Consider the following 21,168-nt stretch of genomic DNA (forward strand, 5'->3'; position numbering starts at 1 on the left):
GTATTTGGCGGGATATGCATTATGGTAACTCATTGAGGACATAACAAACTTCACATTTGCTTAAATAAAAATGTTAGTCCTCTTTAATCGCATTGTAATTAATCACCAAAATCATTAGGGGCCTAGATGCACTTTCATGCAGAAAAGGGATGTTTCAGAGGAATAAAATGTTCATACTTAGTGTATCTGTCAACAACAACCAAGATCACATCAAATCCTTTGGAAACGGGCAAACCTTCTATAAAGTCCATTAACACAACTTGCCAGGCTCCAGAAGGAATTGGTAAGGGCTGTAACAGACCAGGGTAAGCACAATTTTCATGTTTAGCCCTCTGACAGATGTCACACTGTTGGACAAAGTCAGTCACTGATTTCTTTAATCCTACCCAAACAAACAACTTCTTGACTCGCTGATAAGTTGCTTGAACTCCAGAGTGACCCCTCACAGCAGAGTCACGGAAAGCAGATATGATTTTGGTTTGAATAGCTGAATTAGCTCCTATCCAAACCCTGCCATTCTTCTTAATTAATCCTTGAGACAAAGTAAAACCCTGGCCGTTAGGAGAAGAAATGGCCAATTCTATCAGCAGTAATTGAGCCTGAGAATCCACAACATAAGAATTCAACACTTCTTGTATCCACACAGGCTGCACAACAGAAATAGCCTGGAGAGAAAAGAAATGTCCCACCCGAGACAAAGCATCAACTGACTTATTGTCCACTCCCTTTTTATACTGAAACCTATACTAAAGACCAATTAACTTGGTCATAGCCTTCCTCTGTAATTCAAAACCCAAAACTTGATCATCCAAATGGCACAAGGATTGATGATCAGTTTTAATAACAAATGGTCCCCTTAACAGATATGCTCTCCATTTGTCAACAGCCATCATTATAGCCAAGAACTCCTTCTCATAGATGGATAACTTCTGATTGTTTACTCCCAAAGCCTTACTGTAGAAAGCCACAGGGTGCCCCTCCTGAGAAAGCACAGCTCCAATGCCAGTGGAACATGCATCAGTTTCAATGGTGAATGACTTAGAAAAATCAGGTGATATCAAAACAGGAGCTGTAACCATATCCTGTTTTAAGGCCAAAAATGCCTGATGAGCTTGATCAGTCCACACAAACTTAGCATTTTTCTGAAGTAACATAGTTAAAGGTTTAGCCAAAATCCCATAATTCTGCACAAACTTGCGATAATAGCCTGTTAAACCCAAAAAACCCCTTAACTCAGTCAAGTTTGTTGGAATTGGCCATTGCCGCATTACTTGAGTTTTATCAGGGTCAGTGGCCACTCCCTGAGCTGATATAATATGTCCCAAATACTCTAACTGACTAGCAGCAAAAGTACACTTAGATAATTTGGCACAAAATTGATGTTGCTACAGCAACTGCAAGACACATTTCAAATGCTGTAAATGGTCTTCCCAAGATTTACTGTAAATCAAAATGTCATCCATGAAAAGCAACACAAACTTCCTCAAGAATGGAGCAAAGATGGAGTTCATTAAACACTGAAAAGTGGCAGGTGCATTTGTGAGTCCAAAGGGCATAACTCTAAATTGAAAATGGCCATGGTGTGTCTTAAAAGCTGTCTTATACTCATCAAACTCCAGCATGCGAATTTGATGATACCCACTGCGAAGATCCAACTTAGAAAAATATTTAGTGCCAGCCAACTCATCTAACAGCTCATCCCCAATAGGGAGGGGAAACTTATTCTTCACAGTGAGAGCATTCAAACGCCGGTAATCAACACAAAACCTCCAGGAATTGTCTTTCTTTTTGACCAAAAGCACAGGAGAAGCAAAAGGACTGCAACTAGTGGTAATCAGTCTAGCTGACAGCATTTCAGACACTTGACGCTCAATTTCATCTTTCTGAGCAGGAGAATAGCTATAGGGACGAGAATTAACAGGAATGGCATTAGGGAGCAAAGGAATAGCATGATCCAAAGCTCTATGGGGAGGTAAATCAGAAACATTCTGAAAAACAGACTCAAATTCAGATAGCAAAGACTGAATCTCAGGAAATTCAGACACAGGTATAGTCACCCCACCAGATTGTTCCAACACTGCAATGGCCCACACATCATTGCCCTTTGTCCATTTCACAACCTGTTCAGGAGTAGCTTCTTGAGGAGTGGTTAAGTCAGAAGAAGACTGAATTCCCTGCAGCTTGATGAGAGAACCCTGATACGAAAACTGCAGCCACTTAGCAGCCCAATCACATGTCATAGGGCTGTATTGAGTTAGCCAATCCATTCCCAATACAAGATCATAGCCCCCCATAGGTAAAACCCTGACTGGAAAAGAAAACTGATGGCCTTGCACCCACCAATCAAATTGAGAAATCTTTGCATCACAAACCAGAACTTCTCCATTAGCCACTCTGACAGAAGTGGGTGGAATTGGCTCAGACAGAAGGTGTAAACGATGACACAGAGCAGAATTAATGAAACTATGAGAACTCCCAGAATCAACCAAAACAATAAGCACCTGATTGCTAGACAGAGCCCTGAGTTGGACAATGTTGGTGTGAGAAGTGCCGGCCAAAGCATGAAGCGACAAATTGGCACTGTCTTCAGACAACTCCAACCCAGTAACAGCATCCAAAAGTTCATCAGTCAGAACAATTGCCTCCTCTTGTAACTCCATAGCTTTCAACTGAGGAGTTTCCTGTTTTGAGCACACATGACCTGGAATATATTTATCACCACACTTAAAACATAATCCTTGTGCTCTCCGGTACTCTTTCAACTGCTGAGCCTTCCACAATTCACCAGGAGCCAACTTCTGTTTCTCTCCACCTCGTCCCACCTGAAAGTTCTTCTTAGAAACAGATTTCTTACTCCCAGAACTAGGCAAAGCACTCTCATAAGCTAGAGCCACTAAGAAAGCTTGTGTGACTGAAGTGGGTTGTTGAGCTTGCACAGGAACTCGCAATTCATCCTTTAAACCCAACAGAAACTGACGAATAAGAAAATTGGGAGACAACAGAGGATCATACAGACGAATCTGATATACCAACTGATTGAACTTCGACCGATAATCAGAGACAAAACCCGTCTGAGTCAACAACAATAACTCATCCATCTTAACATACTTCAAATGCACCTCAAATTCCCCTAACAAAGCCGCTTTCAACATGGGCCAATCATGCCAACCCTGCTCAAACTTCCACTCTTGGTACCAATTAGCGGCATCCCCCGACATATTTAACACCGCAGCCGAAACCTTGTATCCGTCAGCAATTTGATAGAACAGAAAAAATGTTTCACAATTATCTAGCCACACTCGCACATCAGATCCAGAAAATTTGGGGAAATCCATTTTGGGAGACCACTGTCTACGCGGCGCAAACTCTCCAACCTCAGGTGCAGAAGTAGTAACAGGAACACGTGATACCTGCTCACGAGGGGAATCACCATGAGGTGGTGGTGTTGCCGACGTAGACGCACCAGAAGTAGCAGTCGGGGTCGGCAACAGCGGCGGCGGACGTTGAGGTGGAGTTGGCAGAGAAGACTCCGGAGCCGCAGCTGCGGTCGCCTTGAGTGCACGCGCCAACATCGTCTGCTCCTGCTGAACCTGGCCAAGAGAAGTCATGGAGAGATCCACTTTGGTTTGAACACGATCCAGACGTTCCCCTTGTTGCGCCAACTTGTTGTCAATCAGATGAAGACGCTTGCCGATGTCCTCAATGGTGTTCACCTTCACCAACAACTCCTTCAGGACCTCCATAACCCGCTCCTCCATGGACGCCATGGCCGCCACCATCTGGCGAACTTGAGCACTGGGCTTTGCGGGTGCCGTGACGAATCTCGCGGAAACCCGATCGAACCAAACACGAGAATTACTGCAGTTTACGGCAAAGCAAACCACAAACTCAGTGCCGGAATCACCGATCAAGAGTAAACCGACGGAGAGGAAGCACCCGGGATCAAAAGCGACTAATACCAAGTTGTTGTGACCCAAATCTACGGCGGAATCCCTCGCCGGAAGTTCGCCGGAGATCTAGAAGAGAAGAGGCGAGAAGAACAGGGTAGAAAGGGGAAACACGAGGAAGCAGTTGGGGAGGAGGATATTTTTCATTTCTTTCATGAATTGTTTTCTCAATACAGCTGGAGTATATATACTCACGCACTCCACCCCTCTTGCCCTTAGGGCCCACCTTGTCATAGACACTTCTATCTATAAAGAGTAGAAGATGTATTCACTTCTGAAAAGCGTCAATGTAGAAAACGCCTTCACCCTGTTGCTCGCCATTGCTGACACACTGATCGCTTCACGCATCAGTCGTGACAGGAGGACACTAGGCCGTGGGCCATCTCGGCTCCCGACTAGCCACTAGATCTAGGGGTCGGACGGCTAGGCAGTGGGGATAGGATTAATATGATTTTTTAAAAAACAATTTTCCTATAGACTTTTTTTATAAAAAAATACACCGTTTAACTATATGGAAACCGTGCGTACGAAAAACGGTTTCGTTTTGAAACTTATGACATGTTTCATTAAAAATGTGATAAATCGAGATAACAACTAATTTGCTCTATAAAAACCACACAAAAAAAAGGAATCTTTTTAGGCGGATGGAATCAATTCTACTCCTGTTCTTTTACTTCTGTACAGAAACCGGTAACTGGAAGAAGTAAAACCCAGGCAAGGCAGAGAGCCAGCGAAAGCGGCAAAAGCATCGCATCATCGCAGCCGCCGAGGGGAAGAAGAAGAAGAAGACAAGGGACCCACGAGGGGAATATCCCACATCCGGGCCCACCTGACAGTGACCCAACACCCAATCATCCGTCATCCATACCCCCACCACCCCCCCCCCCCCCCCCCCCCCCCCCCCCCCCCCCGCGCGCGTCTTCCTCCTCCCCTCGGGCCGCGTCGCTCTTCCAATCCAACCCACTCCGAGCCAGATTAAGGGAGAAGAGATTTCCTGCGAATTCTTCGAGGAATTCTGTTCCAAATCGAGTATGAAATTCGGGAAGGATTTCAGGAGCCACCTGGAGGAGACGCTGCCGGCGTGGAGGGACAAGTATCTGGCGTACAAGTCCCTCAAGAAGCTAATCAAGAACCTGCCCCCCGATGGAGATCCCCCTCCCGTCGCCGCGGCGGCGGAGGTGCCTGCGGGAGATGGGGATGGGGATGGGGGCATCGCCCTGGGGAACTGGTTCGCCAGGGTCCTCGACATGGAGCTCCAGAAGCTCAACGACTTCTACATCGAGAGGGAGGAGTGGTACGTCATCCGCCTCCAGGTGCGCTCTTGTTCTTCTTCGATGAGCTCTTCTCGTTTCTGCGTTTTTTTCCCTATATAAATGCGTGAAGTCATGCCCGATGCGGGAACAGTGGACCGGTAATTTGTGGGGGGAGATTTTTTTTAGATAATGGAATGAAATAGCATCCTGGCCTTTACTCAAAAGAGCTACAGCCCAATTATTATGGGGAGATGAAGTAGATGTTCTTGATGTCAAAACTTTTAATTGCGGATCGCATCCAATTGGTTACCTATGTACTCCTATGTGGATTGATCTTGGACAGATTCCCAATTCCCAGATGATTTAGTATTAATTTCGGCCTGTGCAGGCGATCTATGCAGTAATGGTTGAATTATGAGTGTTAAATGAACATATGTGAAGCATCAATAGTATTGTTATGCAGTGGTACAAGAAGAAGCTAAACATTCCTGCAATTCTATGACTGAGTACTGCCTCAGTAAACAGTATTGTGGTCAAGACATCAAGTCATACACCTACTAAGTGCACGCAATATGCCCCATCACAAAGTTTTTCTTCTTCCAAGAAAAATGAGTAGTTGTACTTGATGTCTTTTTTCTCCTACAGAAATGACTTTAGTTGAAGTCATGATTGAGGTATGCAGGGAAGAAAAGGATTAGAAACTGTAGCGAATGCACGAAACTTGACATCAGGAAATGCAGATATATGTGGTTTGTGTCTTTGTGATACTGCTGTGTTAGTGTGGTATTAACACCATGACACTCAAACGATGATATGTGTTATGCAAACAACAAGTACACTTGGCTTTGCAAAATAATCATATCCTGCCATGATGAGCTAGATTTACCTTTTCATTTTTGTGGATCATCCAAGCACAATTGATTGAGCAATTAGATTGTTTAACATACTAGGATGTACTTCTACCCTCCAAACTTGTGAACTTGTGTATACCAAGTGTTTAGTACCTGAACAGCCTCTTTTTGTGCTTCAATTCATCAAGTTCTGATCATTCGAAAGCATCTGCATCATTATTCTATCATGAGGGCCCATCGTTAAATGGCAGATGGTATTATGGTCTTGGACACATTAATGGCAAAGAAGTAGAAAGGTTTTTGGAGATAAACAGTCTTAAGAAACATTTGACGCCTTAAAGGGAAGGTTGTACAAATAGCATGAATTACCACCTTTCAATCAGCAGCTGAAGATAAAATCTAAATCTTCCTAGTTCCTACATACTTTAGACATTCTTTAGATTTTGGCATTTTGTTTCTTGATTGCTTGGGTAATTTTAAGGAACCATTTAGTGAGTTTGTATCAATTTGCTTCATGTTCTTTTTTCTGAATCATCGGTTGATTTATTTATCTTTGTATATTCCTTGAGCTGGAAATGTTCTAACACTTGCTGATGAAGGTGCTCAAAGAAAGAATTGAACGTGTCAAAGCTAAGAAGAATGGGGCTTTTACATCTAAGAGCGAATTCACTGAAGAGATGTTAGAGATACGCAAAGCTTTTGTCATCATCCATGGGGAGATGATTCTTCTGCAAACCTATAGCTCCCTAAATTTTGCCGGTGAGCTCATCAAACCAAGTTGGCTAGTTTGAAGTATGTTATCAGTAGTATACTTCTCATGCAATGCCTTGATATTGTGTGCATTCAGGACTTGTGAAGATACTGAAAAAATATGACAAGAGAACAGGTGGTTTGCTCAGCCTACCTTTCACTCAACGTGCTCGACACCAACCATTTTTCACAACGGAACCTTTAACAAGGCTTGTTCGAGAATGTGAGGCTAATCTTGAGCTCCTGTTTCCTATCGAAGCAGAAGTACTTGAGTCTGCTAGCTCCTCTGCTAAGTTGCAACCTCAGAATGATGATGCGGCTAGCCATGACCCAGCGTCATCTGTCGATGTTGAAACCTCGGACGTGTACCGAAGCACACTCGCGGCAATGAAGGCGATTCAGGGCCTCCGCAAAGCCAGCTCTACTTACAATCCCTTGTCGCTCGCCAGGTTCTTCCATGGAGAGGACGGTGAAGCCTGCTCTGGAGCCATCACCTCTGAAAGTGATTCCTATTCTGATTCCCAGATTGAAGATGCTGAAGATGATGATAAAGAGGTGCAATCAAGGGAGCAGAATACGGCTCAAAATGCTGCAGAAGGCCAGCCACGTGATGAATGATCCGTCTTTGCATTGTGCTGTTTAATCCTCCGAGGCCCTGATAAGTGTAAATGATACAGCTGCGGCATACACTAATAATCTTGATCCTTGAAATGTATAACCATTACTGATCTTCCCAATGGAACTCTTTTCCTTTTTCTTTTCGCTCGTAGATATCAAAGTTGGATTTATATTTACTGTGTTCTTTGGTTTGACAGCATATTATCAGGATTTTGGAGTTCTGGATTTCTGATGTTTTAGGCAGAGAGCAAATGTGAGTTATTAGCTGACTTGGGTGAACTTTATGCAAACCCCCAGTAGCATTTTGACATATTCTTTGTACAAAGAAAGCCACAAAGCTCCCAATTCTGCAGTGTACATTCATAAACGCTGTATTGTCTGAACAAATTACAGCGTCATGAAACAGTGATTCTTTGTTCCTAAACACTGAACTGTGGATAAAGTGTAACAAAGGCGTCAAGTAAAAGCATTTGTTAGAATTCCTCCGTTTCAAATAAATCATCGTTTGTTGGTTTGTCCTAAATTAAACATGTTGACCGTTAGTTTGTAAAAATATGTATATAGTTTAACATATGGATCATATACTATGAAACCATTTTTAGTAAGAACTTGAAAAGTTTATAATGTTGACACCTATAAGTGCACACAACGCATAGGCTGCTTAAAGTTCATTTTCAGAAAAAGGATGATACTAATGTACCGTGAATGCACAGAAATTGCCATCAGTAAATGCAGATATGGTATTACTCACTTTCAATTCACTTTAAGCTCACAACATTTTACAGTTAGCGAAAAGAGCGAGTCAGAGAGGCCGTAAGACAGGTGCTGACATGAATAGCTCCCTTCAATGGGAAGTAATACACACATTTTTACAGCGTTATCTATGATCAAACGGAAAACACGATTTCCCCGATTGCCACCCGCCAAAGGCCATCACAATGTCATTGTTTTCTTACATCAGAGATTGCAGGAACCTTGGCTGGGTAGTTAGACAAATCCACATCAAGCAAGTCTGTCAGGTCGTAAAGCCCTACATTATCAACTCTGTCCTTGATTGGGGTGCTCATTGTTTCTTCCTGATCTGCCTGGTTTGACGATACGCTTGATGTCACCGCACTGTTCGCAGGCATCACAGAGATGCCAGACAATTCTACATCCCGCCCGGATGGCACGGTACTCACTGAAGGATACTTCCTTTGAGTGCTGTCTCCCTCATTGTGATTGTACAGCACATATTCGTTATAGGTAGGTGCAAACTGCATGAGAATGGAGCAGATTATACAAAGACATTGGCATATTATGGTGATGTGTGTGGAAAAACAAAGCCCCCAGATGCAAGGGGTATATGCAATATCCTGGTTACCTGATGAACAGTATCATGGTAGAAATCATTGAACTTCAGAGCATGCAGAAGGCTTCCCTTGAAATCACCAGAAGGTCGACCATTGGGACCAGCATACTCGTTGTAAGGAAATGCAAATAGGTGGCCAATAGCTGCTATGAGCATTTCAACACACAATACGAAGTTCTGGAGATCAGCAGCTTTTTCAGCATTTTTGATAAACCGAGATTTTGCAGCAAGGAAAACCAGGACACCCTGCAAAGGAGAACTTTAAAATATAGCATGACCCAAGACATAACAATTCCTTGGCTAGGAAACATCTTTACTGTAAACAGTCTGATAAGACATATTGGAACTTGAGATAGCAATCGTACTTGGATGTGAAAAAATTTTGACTGTTGTATATTTACCTGCCAATATGTGAGAAACACTACTGATTTGATCATGATGAATTTTGGGACAGGATTATATGGCCGAAGCAGATCTCTGCATGCCGCATAGAACACCGCAAGAGCATATAGTGCCATTGAGTATGAGACTGTATATATGATAGTAATGTATAGATAGGATTGCTTGACACTAAAGTTTCCATCTGCGTATTTTCCTTTCGCATAAAGTATGAAGGTAATAACCACCAAAATAGGCTTAAGAATCACAAACTGCAAACAGCCTTGTTTGCATCTCCGAATAAAACGCCTGTCCAATAACATAATTTTAATCAGCACTTGCATAGATATGACATACTCTCTGAATGTTACTGTGCAACTGCATGTTGAAGCATTAGATTGTTACAATAAGCACTTAATATGTGCAAAAGATATGTACGCACCCATCTAGAGGAATAGCTGGAAAACAGCAAGTCATCAGAAACCACGATGGCTTCAGGGTTCGCCCATTCAAACTTACCACCACAGCACCAGGACCTCCAACCCATGCCAAGCAAAGTGAAAAGAAATTGTAGATGACCCAAGCATCATAACTGAAAAACAATCAGAGAGATTTTAACATTAGTCGGATATGCATTTATTGGTTCAGATCCTAAAACACAAGTGCAGTAAAAAAAATTCAAAACGTGGAAAAAAAAAGTATCGACGATCGCATAAAACATTGATAGGAGGCTATGTGCCTTACGCCCTTAACAAGCACAGACAAGAAAACAGCAATAGAATCATATCCTTGGTCATGGCATCAAATTATTCATAGAATTTATAAACCAGCAGTTCTGTAAGAATGAAGGCCATGTCCATTACAATAACTTATTAGCATTTCCATTACAATAACTTATTAGCATACTGTGTCAGATTATGATGATTTTGTAGTTATATAGAAGTGGTGATCATTCAATGCGCTTTCTCCCCCTTGTTTTCTTCATGTGTGTTGTTGGTCTTAGTAAGACACTCAAGATTAACAGTGACAATAGTCTTCATATATCAAGTGTATTTAACATCTGAAATCATGGTTCATGGGCTGATGGATTAAAACGACATCTAGAAATATGAATGCATGTGATGTGGCGCAAATGGCATAATAGATCTTCTCTACACTAGTGATTGCTGAGGCTTATCAACACAGTAGCTAAACGTAAACACAACACATATGAAGACATGGGCAGTGTACCAATGTTGTCATGATGATATTGCTAGTATATACTTCCTCCGTTTCGCAATGTAAGTCATTCTAACATTTTCCACATTCATATTGATGTTAATGAATCTAGATAGATATATATGTCTCATTAACATCAATATGAATGTGGGAAATGCTAGAATGACTTACATTGTGAAACGGAGGGAGTATAAATCAGGTGATAGCAAAAGAAGTGCATCAGAGCTAGAATGTGACATGGTGCACCAGCAATATCAACAATGCTGGCACAGATGTCAAATCATACTAACGTGTGGCAACAAAAGAAAAGTTGTGCCCATTGGCAATTAGAGAATGCCAAAAGAAAGTTTTTATGGCAGTTCTTATATTTGCTGCTTGTCTAGTGTCTACAACATAACTTTAAGATCATTGGAGATACAAGATTACATGTTCAGCTCCCAACAAGTGAGCAGAAAACAGGAACCACAATCCAAAAGAACAGTTAGTTCACATTAAGGGGCAAGATTATAAGATTGACTTACATCTCTCGAATAGAATTAAAATATATTGAATTATCTGGTAAGATAAGGGAAAGGAACGACATCACGGCATAGACCTGCAACAAATAAACATCATCAGAGTTAATATGCTGAAGTGCTGCAAACAAAATCAATTCAATATAAGGGCTAAATGTAAATGTACACCAGATGAAACATGATAATACAAATGATTGCAACCATTAAAAGATCATCAGGATCAGCTAGCTCGAGCAAATTCATCAATCAGCACAGCGATTGCAGCCACGGAGTTGCCGTGCTATCAAATTTTCTTCAACACAACATCTGGACACCGATCAAACCTAACAGGACCAACAAATCTACTCGTAGATCCACGCACACAAAAAGAAAAAGAAAAAAAATCATGTGCAAGTTAATTGCAGCCTCCTGCAGGTGCTTAGGCTCCATGAATCAGAGGCGGGAACTCGGAACGACGCGTAATCGAAGCCATCCAAACGGGCTCGCATTCCAGGCCAGCTCGCGACCGCTAAACCCCCCCCCCCCCCCCCCCCACGAATTCACCCCCCACAAAAAAAAACGCTAAAAACCGCGAAGGCATCGACAGATCTGGCGCGAGGGGGGGAGCTACGGGGACGAGCTGCGTTGCATTACCGGGACCATGAAGATGAGGCGGACGATGAATCGCTGGTAGATGGGCTCCGCGTAGTGGAGGAGGTGGCGGTAGATGTGCACGAGCGCGATGACGGTGGCCGCCGCGGCGCACACCAGCGCCGCCGCCGTGTACCCCGCCGCCGCCCAGTCCATCGCGGACGGGACGAGCCACCAGCCCGCTCCCTCCCAGCCCCCACCCACGGCAGCGAGTAGGTCCGGCCGCCGCCGCCTCCGCCGCCGGAGCGCTCGGATTGGCTCCGGTTTGGTGCGCCTTTGGTTGCGAGTGGTTGGGGAAGGAGGAGGAGGAGGAGGAGGAGAAAGGGGTTAACTGTGCGAGGAGGAGGTGTTTAATTTGCATCTGCTTCTGATTACGTTGGTTGGATTTGATTAATTTTCGTTTGATTTTTCATTAGTTTAATTTAATGGCTCGATTTGAATTTTTTTTTTCTATGGGGATTTGAAGGGGACCGGTCTTCGAGAAGGAAAGATTCAGATTTCTTTCCTTCGTCTTCTCTCGAAGCGTGTGCGAGTCTGCTGTCTCTGAATTTGTTTTCAAACCATAATCGAAGTTTCCAACATTACGGAGAGCTTTGATGCATGAAACCGCGTGATCTTTATTAAAAAAAAACGTACGAAATTTTCAGGGATTTTGGTTTATCCATGTAATTATTTGTGTGAGAATCAATTATACGGGGATTTATCTTGTACTCCTTCCGGTTTTATTTTAATTAACGTTTTGAACAATGACACAGTCTACAAAATATATCTTATATTTTTGACCTTATTTTTCTATTATAATATATAATAAATATATATATATCTATTTTTATTATAGTGCTTTTAAAGAAAAATCTGTATATATTGTTTTAGTTCTTTTAAACTTAATATTTTTTTAAAGTTATTGATGGTTAAAATTATAAAAGTTTGATATCAACTTTATCTAAAGCATCAATTAATATGGAATCAGGGAGAGAACTGTAATGTACGTTTGTCCATTTACATTTGTCGTGACATTGTTTTGACGCGGATTCTGGGTAAGTTGACTTGCAATTAACAGCTGAGATAACGTAGGAAATCCACCACTTGTACTAATGTGCAAGTTAAGTATGATTAGTTAATTAGCTTGGCCAAAATGGGCACCTGCTGCAGCCGACAGTTACGTCAACGTCTGAATATTACAGCCTGAAATCCGATGCAGCAACTGCTATTAGCATCTTGTATATCTGGCTATTAATACCAGCAAAAAAAATGGTATCATAATTATAATTATAATTGTTGTTATATTAATCATCATCGTATCTTTTGTGTCATAACTAACAGTTTGGGCGACTTTATTAATATAAGCGGTAGCTTGACATAACAAACAGTATCTCTGCTGGCTCTGCTTGATAGTCTGATACAGCTAAGCCCGAGCTTGCTACCCACTGGCTTGATTGCCTGAACAATAATCTGCCTGATTTGAATATTATTCCTTTTTTTTAAAAAAAAACTACAGAGACACGATCCAAATGGTCCAGAACTTCAGATTATGCAATGACAGTCAGGTAGGTACTTGTTGGTTGAATGCCAGCTAGTCTGCAGCGCCGATTGCTGATTCCGTCTTATATTATTATATTATCATGATGCTTAACCAATGACTGCTCCAGGGACCAGCTTTGGATTTGGTTTTGGTTAAGAAGAATGATCCCAAATGTAATCAAACTAGTGCATAATTCTTCTGTAACATTGGAAAGATTCAGAAAATGTAGGATTAGCAAGATAACAACAAAGGCAGGAAGTGGATTGAAGGGGAAATACTAAACAATTTATCTTCAGATATAAACATCTGTGAAGTTGTGAGCTGGACAGTCGCCAATGAGCTGAAAATCTGATTAGCTCATTGAGGATCAATTAAATATCGTAGGATATAAAGTTAACAAATAGTTTAGACAAAGTTGAATAAAATAACGGTGAGGTGCAAAGTTTGTTGAGAAATCGTAAAAAGATAAATTTTCACGGGTGGAGCAGAAGTATTGGGCCATTGGAGGAATCAGGCCCGCTACGTATATTGGCCTTTTTCTGAAGCCCAATTTCCTTTTCTGCTTGTGGAGTTCTAGGATTCCGGAGTTCTATACCGAATACGGTCCATTTCGGTCCGTCCTTATGTGTAGGCGGGCAGCCTAGTACAAATTTTAGGCCCGTACACGTAGAATGGTCTATATTTAGACCTATCTGAACAAAACCTTAGGGATGTTAGCAAACTATGACCTCCCAACCAAACCGATTCTCTTGTTTTCAAATAACCTTAATTTAATTTACAGTGAGGAAATCAGTAAAAATATGTTCGCAATCATTTAAAATTTACAATATTCTAATGTGTTTGGTGCTAGAATATATTTAAGAATTAAAGGTAGCGATGATGGTAGAGTTCTTACAAGGGCTCCTTTGGATTGAATAAATTTCATAAGAATTTTAAAGGATTTTATTACTTAGAAATTTTATTATCAAGTCATTTGAAACAAAAGAATAAGATAGTACAAAATCTAATGGATTGGATACCTAAACATCATTTCATAAGAAAATGCTTGTTCGGCTATGCTACATCATAGCCAAGCCAGGTTGCAATGCAGCGACGATAAATTGCAGCCAAACAATACTAAAATTCCAATGTACTTGAAATCCTTTGTTTGGATTTCATGCTTCTCCTTGAAGTCCATTGCACACTGTTTTTCCTCTCTCAACTATTTATTTCTTCCACAAATAAATTTTTGTGTGTTATTTCCTGTGAGCTATCCAAAATTACCATCTCTAATTCTTACATTTCAAACCTCCCGTAAACTTTTTGTAGCGTATGACAATGTTATTCATGTGTGCGGTTTTTTATAGCATGTTCAAGAAAAAAAACCTTAAATGATCGAACTAACACACCAACAATTATAGATATAGCTCATTTTTTTTATCACTAATAAGATATTAAACCACTCAAAAGCAGACTGTAGACATACCATATACTTGCAGACCATGAATAATTTGCAGACTTAATATTATCCAAGAAGATAGGAGTATGACACTAAGCCTGAGATATTTCAAAAGAGAGCCCTGGACCCTGGTATGATAGCAGCAGAAGAGTACAAGGCAGAGACAGATAGGCTCTCTGTGCTAGTGGTTCTTGTGAACGAGAGGCCTCCTCGTCGACCCGCAAAAACCCTTCTCCCCCAAACCCTTCCCCGTCCCCCTATCCAATGCTACCCCCACCCCGCCATATAAACCCTCGCCTTCCTACCACCTCAAGACCAGCCGCTCGTTTCATTTCTTATCACTTCCCCCCTCTCTCTCTCTCTCCCCCCTCCTCCTTTCTCCCACCTCTCCTCTCCAATGGCTTCCCTCCTCACGCTCCCCTCCCTCTCCCTCTCCAACCCTAGCGCCTCCGCCGCCGCCGCGGGAGCCGGAGCGGCGCCGTCTCTGCGCCTCCGCGCCGCCTTCCGCTGCTGGGCGCTGCGGCGCGCGGGCGGCGGCCGGTGGGCGGCCGCGGGGGCCATCGCGTCGCCCAACTCGGTGCTCAGCGAGCACGCGTTCAAGCGGCTGCAGCTCAGCGACGAGGAGGAGGAGGAGGAGGAGGGGGCCTACGGGAGTGACGAGGAGGGGGTCGAGGCGGTGGGTGGCGGGGAGGGGGACGAGGACGAGCTCGCCATTGCCAGGCTCGGCCTGCCCGAGCAGCTCGTATCCACGCTCGAGAAGCGCGGGATTACCCACCTGTTCCCCATCCAGGTGATGCCAATTTGCGCTCCGTTTCGAGTTTTGGATAGCTTAACTGTGCTTGATGTCAAATTGCAGGTTTCGGTATTAGGCGGAGACAGCGAGGGAATTGGTGTTAGTGTAGGATTTGTTGGGGGGATGAGTTCGTGGTGAATAAGCCTGTATTGAGCAATTCATGATGGGGCTTGTTTTGATTTAAAAAAAAAACAGTGGCGGGATAAGTGCGGCATGACTCGTTTAGTGGGGAAAGTGAGAGTAGTCTACGCTAAGTTGCTCCTAGGATATATCACTTGAGAATTGAACTGCGAAACTATGGAGCAAGTGATAGCTGGTTCCATAATTATTTTTGCGCTCCATAATATCAAGATTAAATTTCACATAACTACATAGTTTGTGGTTCAAGTCGCAGAAAACCACAAATATTTTAACACTTGGCACTTAACTGCATATATTTTGGTATTGAAGTTTCATAAAACTACACTATCAGAGAATGCATCCACGCCATCTCGCCGATGGATTCATTCGTTAGTTTTGTGAAACTTCAGTACTAAAACATATGTAGTTAAGTGCCAGGTGTCAAAGGGTGTGTGGTTTGTTGCAACTTGGACTACAAAACATGTAGTTTTGTGGAATTTACTCTAATATCAAACTAGAGTGCTGATTGCTGTTCCGTTGATGCGTAGAACTTCATAGATTTGCTGCATATCAAATTCGTCCTATTCCTACAGATACTGCTAACTATCATTAAATTACATATTTGTTATTTGTTGAATCAGGACAGTTGTACGTTTATCCTTGCTTCTAAAAGAATAAAACAATATCCAGTTTTACGTTTATCCTTGCTTCTAAAAGAATAAAACGATATCCATGTCATACCAAATGGCATGGTGCATATTATGAAATGTCGATACAAATAGCCAAATAAGTTTATTTCCCTTTGAATTTCAGCTTTCACATGCTCACCTTGATGGTGCTTATTTGCTTGACCCTTTTCTGATTTATTTTCGCTGTTCCAGAGGGCTGTATTGATTCCAGCTCTTGACGGCCGTGACCTGATTGCTAGAGCAAAGACAGGAACCGGGAAGACGCTAGCCTTCGGCATTCCCATGATCAAGCAATTAATGGAGGAGGATGATGGACGGAGTGTGAGGTATCCATTCATCTTCCTATGCAGCTTCACATTGTATTGCATGACAATCAGTTGATACTTAACAAGTGCATTAACCCTTTTTTTTCCCTTTTGGTAGGCGAGGTCGTATTCCTCGTGTTTTGGTTCTAGCACCTACTAGGGAGTTAGCCAAGCAAGTTGAGAAGGAAATAAAAGAATCAGCACCCAAGCTCAGTACAGTCTGTGTTTATGGAGGTGTCTCATATAATGTCCAGCAGAACGCACTCTCCCGTGGTGTTGATGTTGTTGTAGGAACACCTGGTCGCATTATTGATTTGATAAATGGCGGAAGTCTTCAGTTGGGAGAAGTTAAGTACTTGGTCCTTGATGAGGCTGACCAAATGCTTGCAGTTGGGTTTGAGGAGGATGTGGAAACGATATTACAACAGCTACCAGCTGAGAGGCAAAGCATGCTCTTCTCTGCCACCATGCCTGGTTGGGTGAAGAAATTATCTAGGCGATACTTGAACAATCCTTTGACAATTGACTTGGTATGAACTTCGTATTTCCTTCCATTTCCATTTTTATTGGTGTGAAACATGTCACTCTTGTTATTTTTATTTGGTTATGCCCTCAAACAAAAACATTCCAGGAATCAGTTTCATCTAGTATAAGAGCATTCTTACATTTAATCACAGATATCATTTTGATTTTCCAAGATCAGATGTGTCAGTTGTTATGATCATGTTATATGCTGTAAAAATAGTAAATACAAATTCTGTCCAGCACACATGTAAGAGGATTAAGAGATATTAGCACTGGTCTTGAGTATGCTAATTGCACTTACACTTGAATACCTGTTGTTTCTTGCAAGATATAATTGTGCACATGTTCTGTGAAGGTTTACTTTTATTTTTTTTGTCTGGATTAGTCATCTTTTATTGTCATGTGTATACTCAGGTCGGCGATCAAGATGAAAAACTTGCTGAAGGAATCAAACTTTATGCTATCCCGCTCACATCTACATCGAAGCGCACTGTTCTTAGTGATCTCATTACGGTATGTTATTGCAGTTCATGGATTTTTTAGCTGCCTTTTCCCCTCCTCTCTTTTCGGCTCAGCCTCCTGAGATTCAGAAACTAATAAGATCATGAAACCAGTTACAGTTTATACAGCTATGTTGGTGTATCATCATGCCAGTAGATGCCCGATAAGTTTTTTTTTTTTACTTCAATCCAATTAAGATTTCAGAACATAATTCATTCATACATCTTCCATGTCTATCGAACTTTTTACTGACTTTATAACTAGTCTGTTTTGCTGAGCGTTGGCCACTCAATTATCTAAAAATATCTTGTTATCAGGTGTATGCAAAGGGTGGGAAAACCATTGTGTTCACCAAGACGAAAAGGGATGCAGACGAGGTATCATTAGCACTGACAAACAGTATTGCTTCGGAGGCACTGCATGGTGATATTTCACAGCATCAGCGTGAGAGGACACTAAATGGTTTTCGTCAAGGGAAATTTACTGTTCTCGTAGCAACCGATGTTGCTGCCCGTGGTCTTGATATACCGAATGTTGATTTGGTGGGTTCACATATCCTCTTCACTTCATTTGATTCTTAGATATTGTAATTCTGTAAATCACCCTTCCTCACAGATCTTAACTCTTTCCTTTCCATAAAGCGATTATCAGTGAAGCTTCTGAGTTTTAAACTCCATTATTATTTACAGTGCTAAAATTAGATCATCAAACTGTCCATTTTTCCCCCCGAACTTAGGTTTTTGTATTGAAATATCATCTAGCTTTGATGTGTTTTATAGCATCTCAATCTGATATCTTGGGTTAATCTTACGACTAGTTAACAAATTAACTGCATTCGAGCATTATGCTATCTGGGATGAACTGTAGGTGTGTATGGATCAATTAACGAGAGGATTTCATTTTAATGCAGATTATCCATTATGAATTGCCCAATGATCCAGAGACTTTTGTTCATCGTTCTGGACGCACTGGCCGAGCTGGGAAAGCAGGAACTGCAATCTTGATGTTCACAAACAGCCAGAGAAGGACAGTTAGATCACTTGAGCGTGATGTTGGATGCAGATTTGACTTCATAAGTCCTCCAGCAATTGAGGATGTGCTGGAGTCCTCTGCTGAACATGTCATAGCTACTTTAAGAGGTGTGCACACGGAGTCGATTCAGTACTTCATTCCAGCAGCTGAAAGACTGCAAGAAGAATTAGGACCTAATGCTCTTGCTTCTGCATTGGCACATCTGAGTGGATTTTCTCAGCCACCCTCTTCACGTTCTCTTATCAGTCATGAGCAGGTAAGAATTAATAAGTGACCCGAGGAAATTACATGTATCCATCATTAACTGATATTTTACTATTTCTACCATTGTATCGAACACTTCCTTTTTCCCTACCTTAGTTATAGCTACCCATCAACTTCATCCAGCTGTCCTGATTTATGCCTTCTACATTTGAGGATTTATATCCACCTAATGTTATATGAATACAATGGGCTACTAGTACTGATTACTGAAATTGCATCTTTTATAAATTTATAATGGGCAATCAAATAATTGTATAGAAAAGCTCCACTTTTTTTTTTGAGTTGCTCAAAGTTTTGTTGTGCGTTTACCGTTTATATTTTCTTTTTAAAGCTAGAAGCACTCATATGATTTCTTACCCTCTATTAAAACACAGGGATGGGTGACTTTGCAACTAACTAGAGATCCAGGATATGGAAGGGGGTTCTTTTCTCCTAGATCTGTTACTGGCTTTCTGTCTGATGTTTCTTCAGCTGCTGCTGATGAAGTTGGCAAAATTTTCCTTACAGCAGATGAGAAGGTGAGCTCTTGCTTGAGCATGTCGATCATTAATTTCTGTGCATGAGTGCATTGGGTCTATGAGCAATTGAGCATGCAGTTTTGAAGCTGTTGGCTGATACTAGTTTTGCAGCATATATATCTTCTTTAATTAATGTGCATTACGTGCAATAGTATGCATTGCAGAAATCGATGACACATATCACTACTTTTTCATGCATATCTTCAAAACTCCTGCATTTATGTGTATGACTTTCACTGTGATGCTCATGCATTGGCGCATTGTTGGTTGTGTCAGGTTCAAGGTGCAGTTTTCGATTTACCTGAGGAGATTGCGAGGGATTTGCTTAGTATGGAACTGCCCCCAGGAAACACCATAACCAAAGTGACAAAGGTAACCTTTGCAGCTTGGTATTTTTCAATTATTGCTATTGGAATTTATAGTGCAATTGCTATACGTAATCTGTGTGATGATACACAAGTATTTGTCTGGCGTGGTGGCATTTCCATTTATTTCCAACCAAGGCATTTAAATTGACTTTAAATGGCAAGTAAAATAGGGAATATTCTACCATTATTCTTGCACTACACACAGTATAGAATGCAATAGCAATCCCTGGTCTTGTTTTGGATGCGGAATTGGTTCTTTGTGAGCTAATGTGATGACTGTTTTCCTTTTGTTCTCTGCTTGCAGCTACCTGCATTACAGGATGATGGTCCTGCTACTGATAGTTATGGCCGATTCTCAAACTCGGACCGGGGTTTCAGGAACAGACGGTCCAGGGGTGGTGGCTCAAGAGGCGGGCGGGGTGGTTGGGACTCTGATGGTGAAGACAGATTTCGCCGTGGTGGCAGGAGCTTCAGATCTGACAATGATAGTTGGTCAGATGATGACTTTGGTGGCGGGAGAAGATCGAACCGTTCGTCATCCTTTGGTGGCCGCGGGTCATCTTACGGCAGTCGTAGCTCGTCATCCTTTGGTGGCCGCTCATCATCTTTTGGGTCTAGGGACAGGTGAGTTTCACAACATCGCAGAAATAACATAATGTCTATTCTTTTTTCATCCATGCTGTATCTTTCTTCTAGGAGATGCCACCAGAGAAAATGAAATACATTATGAGTTAGACAAAATTTGCTTACCTGGTAACTTTAGAATGTTTAGTCTTTTCCTTAGCCACTCATGTTTGTTAGTACTAGCTACTCTTATGAAGTTAAGTCTTGTCATATGACCAACTCATGTGTTGTAATTAAAGCTTTGCTGTGAAATTAATGACGGGTTTCCTAGCTAGCTCTTGCTACAGCATAATCTTGCCTCCCTGAATCATGGCCAGTGATTACTTGTACCTTCTCAGTACCAGAACAATTACTTAAACATGCTACTAGTTAACTCATGCTGCTTTCTTAAGCTAATGAGCTGTTCCTCATTTACAGCAGCAGGAGCTTCAGTGGTGCTTGCTTCAACTGTGGCGAAAGCGGGCACCGAGCATCAGACTGCCCAAACAAGTAGATGGTAGAAACAACACTCTTCCCTGCCGCTCGGGAGTTGCTCCTTCTGGGCTTGATCATGTTCCAACAAGCGGCTGGACTATTCAACACATGCCAAGGAACACCAAAGCCCAGTCCCCCTTCATCTGATCCATACATGCCCAACACTATTGCCTGACGAAGATTTTGCACTGGTTAGTACAGCTCTGTGTCGTCATTCCGTCGTGAAGATTTTGGCACGCTGACCACCAAAGGAGAGCCTTCTGTTCATTTATATGTAATACGGGTTTTACAGGGACGTTAAATTTTTGTTACCACCTGGGAGTTCTCAATAGGATGTTAAGATTAAATGAACCGTGTGTACAGCTCGTTCCTACACGACTGGACTGGCTGATGCCATCAGAAACTGTTCGCGCCAATTAGAATCACTGTCCAATGTCAAACAACTTTACATCTGGTGCTTGTCAAAAGTTTGCATCTGGGGCAT

At 42.0% G+C, this 21,168-nt stretch overlaps 3 protein-coding genes across 4 annotated transcripts; 2 read left to right on the forward strand and 1 right to left on the reverse strand.

The window, feature by feature from the left end:
- The first annotated feature begins 4,858 nt into the window (after positions 1-4,858).
- LOC4334647 (SPX domain-containing protein 4-like) lies at positions 4,859-7,843 on the forward strand. Its single transcript, NM_001418973.1, has 3 exons — positions 4,859-5,260; positions 6,651-6,810; positions 6,899-7,843. Exons 1-3 carry the CDS (start codon positions 4,979-4,981, stop codon positions 7,417-7,419), a joined length of 963 nt encoding a protein of 320 aa, NP_001405902.1. The 5' UTR covers positions 4,859-4,978; the 3' UTR covers positions 7,420-7,843.
- A 292-nt stretch (positions 7,844-8,135) lies between these two features.
- LOC4334648 (transmembrane protein 184A) lies at positions 8,136-11,834 on the reverse strand. Its single transcript, NM_001418972.1, has 6 exons — positions 11,515-11,834; positions 10,888-10,961; positions 9,591-9,740; positions 9,172-9,457; positions 8,783-9,016; positions 8,136-8,675 (listed from the first exon to the last, which is right to left on the reverse strand). The coding sequence occupies exons 1-6, from the start codon at positions 11,665-11,667 to the stop codon at positions 8,361-8,363; spliced, it is 1,212 nt and encodes a 403-aa protein (NP_001405901.1). The 5' UTR covers positions 11,668-11,834; the 3' UTR covers positions 8,136-8,360.
- Positions 11,835-14,788: 2,954 nt separating this feature from the next.
- LOC4334649 (DEAD-box ATP-dependent RNA helicase 3, chloroplastic-like) lies at positions 14,789-21,131 on the forward strand. Of its 2 annotated transcripts, none has more exons than NM_001418974.1 (10): positions 14,789-15,261; positions 16,266-16,399; positions 16,497-16,908; positions 17,318-17,416; positions 17,722-17,946; positions 18,315-18,692; positions 19,075-19,218; positions 19,495-19,590; positions 19,891-20,210; positions 20,628-21,131. In NM_001418974.1, the coding sequence occupies exons 1-10, from the start codon at positions 14,869-14,871 to the stop codon at positions 20,701-20,703; spliced, it is 2,277 nt and encodes a 758-aa protein (NP_001405903.1). In that variant the 5' UTR covers positions 14,789-14,868; the 3' UTR covers positions 20,704-21,131. The 2 variants fall into 2 exon arrangements, with proteins under 2 accessions (NP_001405903.1, NP_001405904.1); NM_001418975.1 differs by having other exon boundaries at positions 20,631-21,131.
- Positions 21,132-21,168: the final 37 nt, after the last annotated feature.

The sequence above is a fragment of the Oryza sativa genome, chromosome 3 (genome assembly GCF_034140825.1).
Source record: "Oryza sativa Japonica Group chromosome 3, ASM3414082v1".
Lineage (NCBI taxonomy): Eukaryota > Viridiplantae > Streptophyta > Magnoliopsida > Poales > Poaceae > Oryza > Oryza sativa.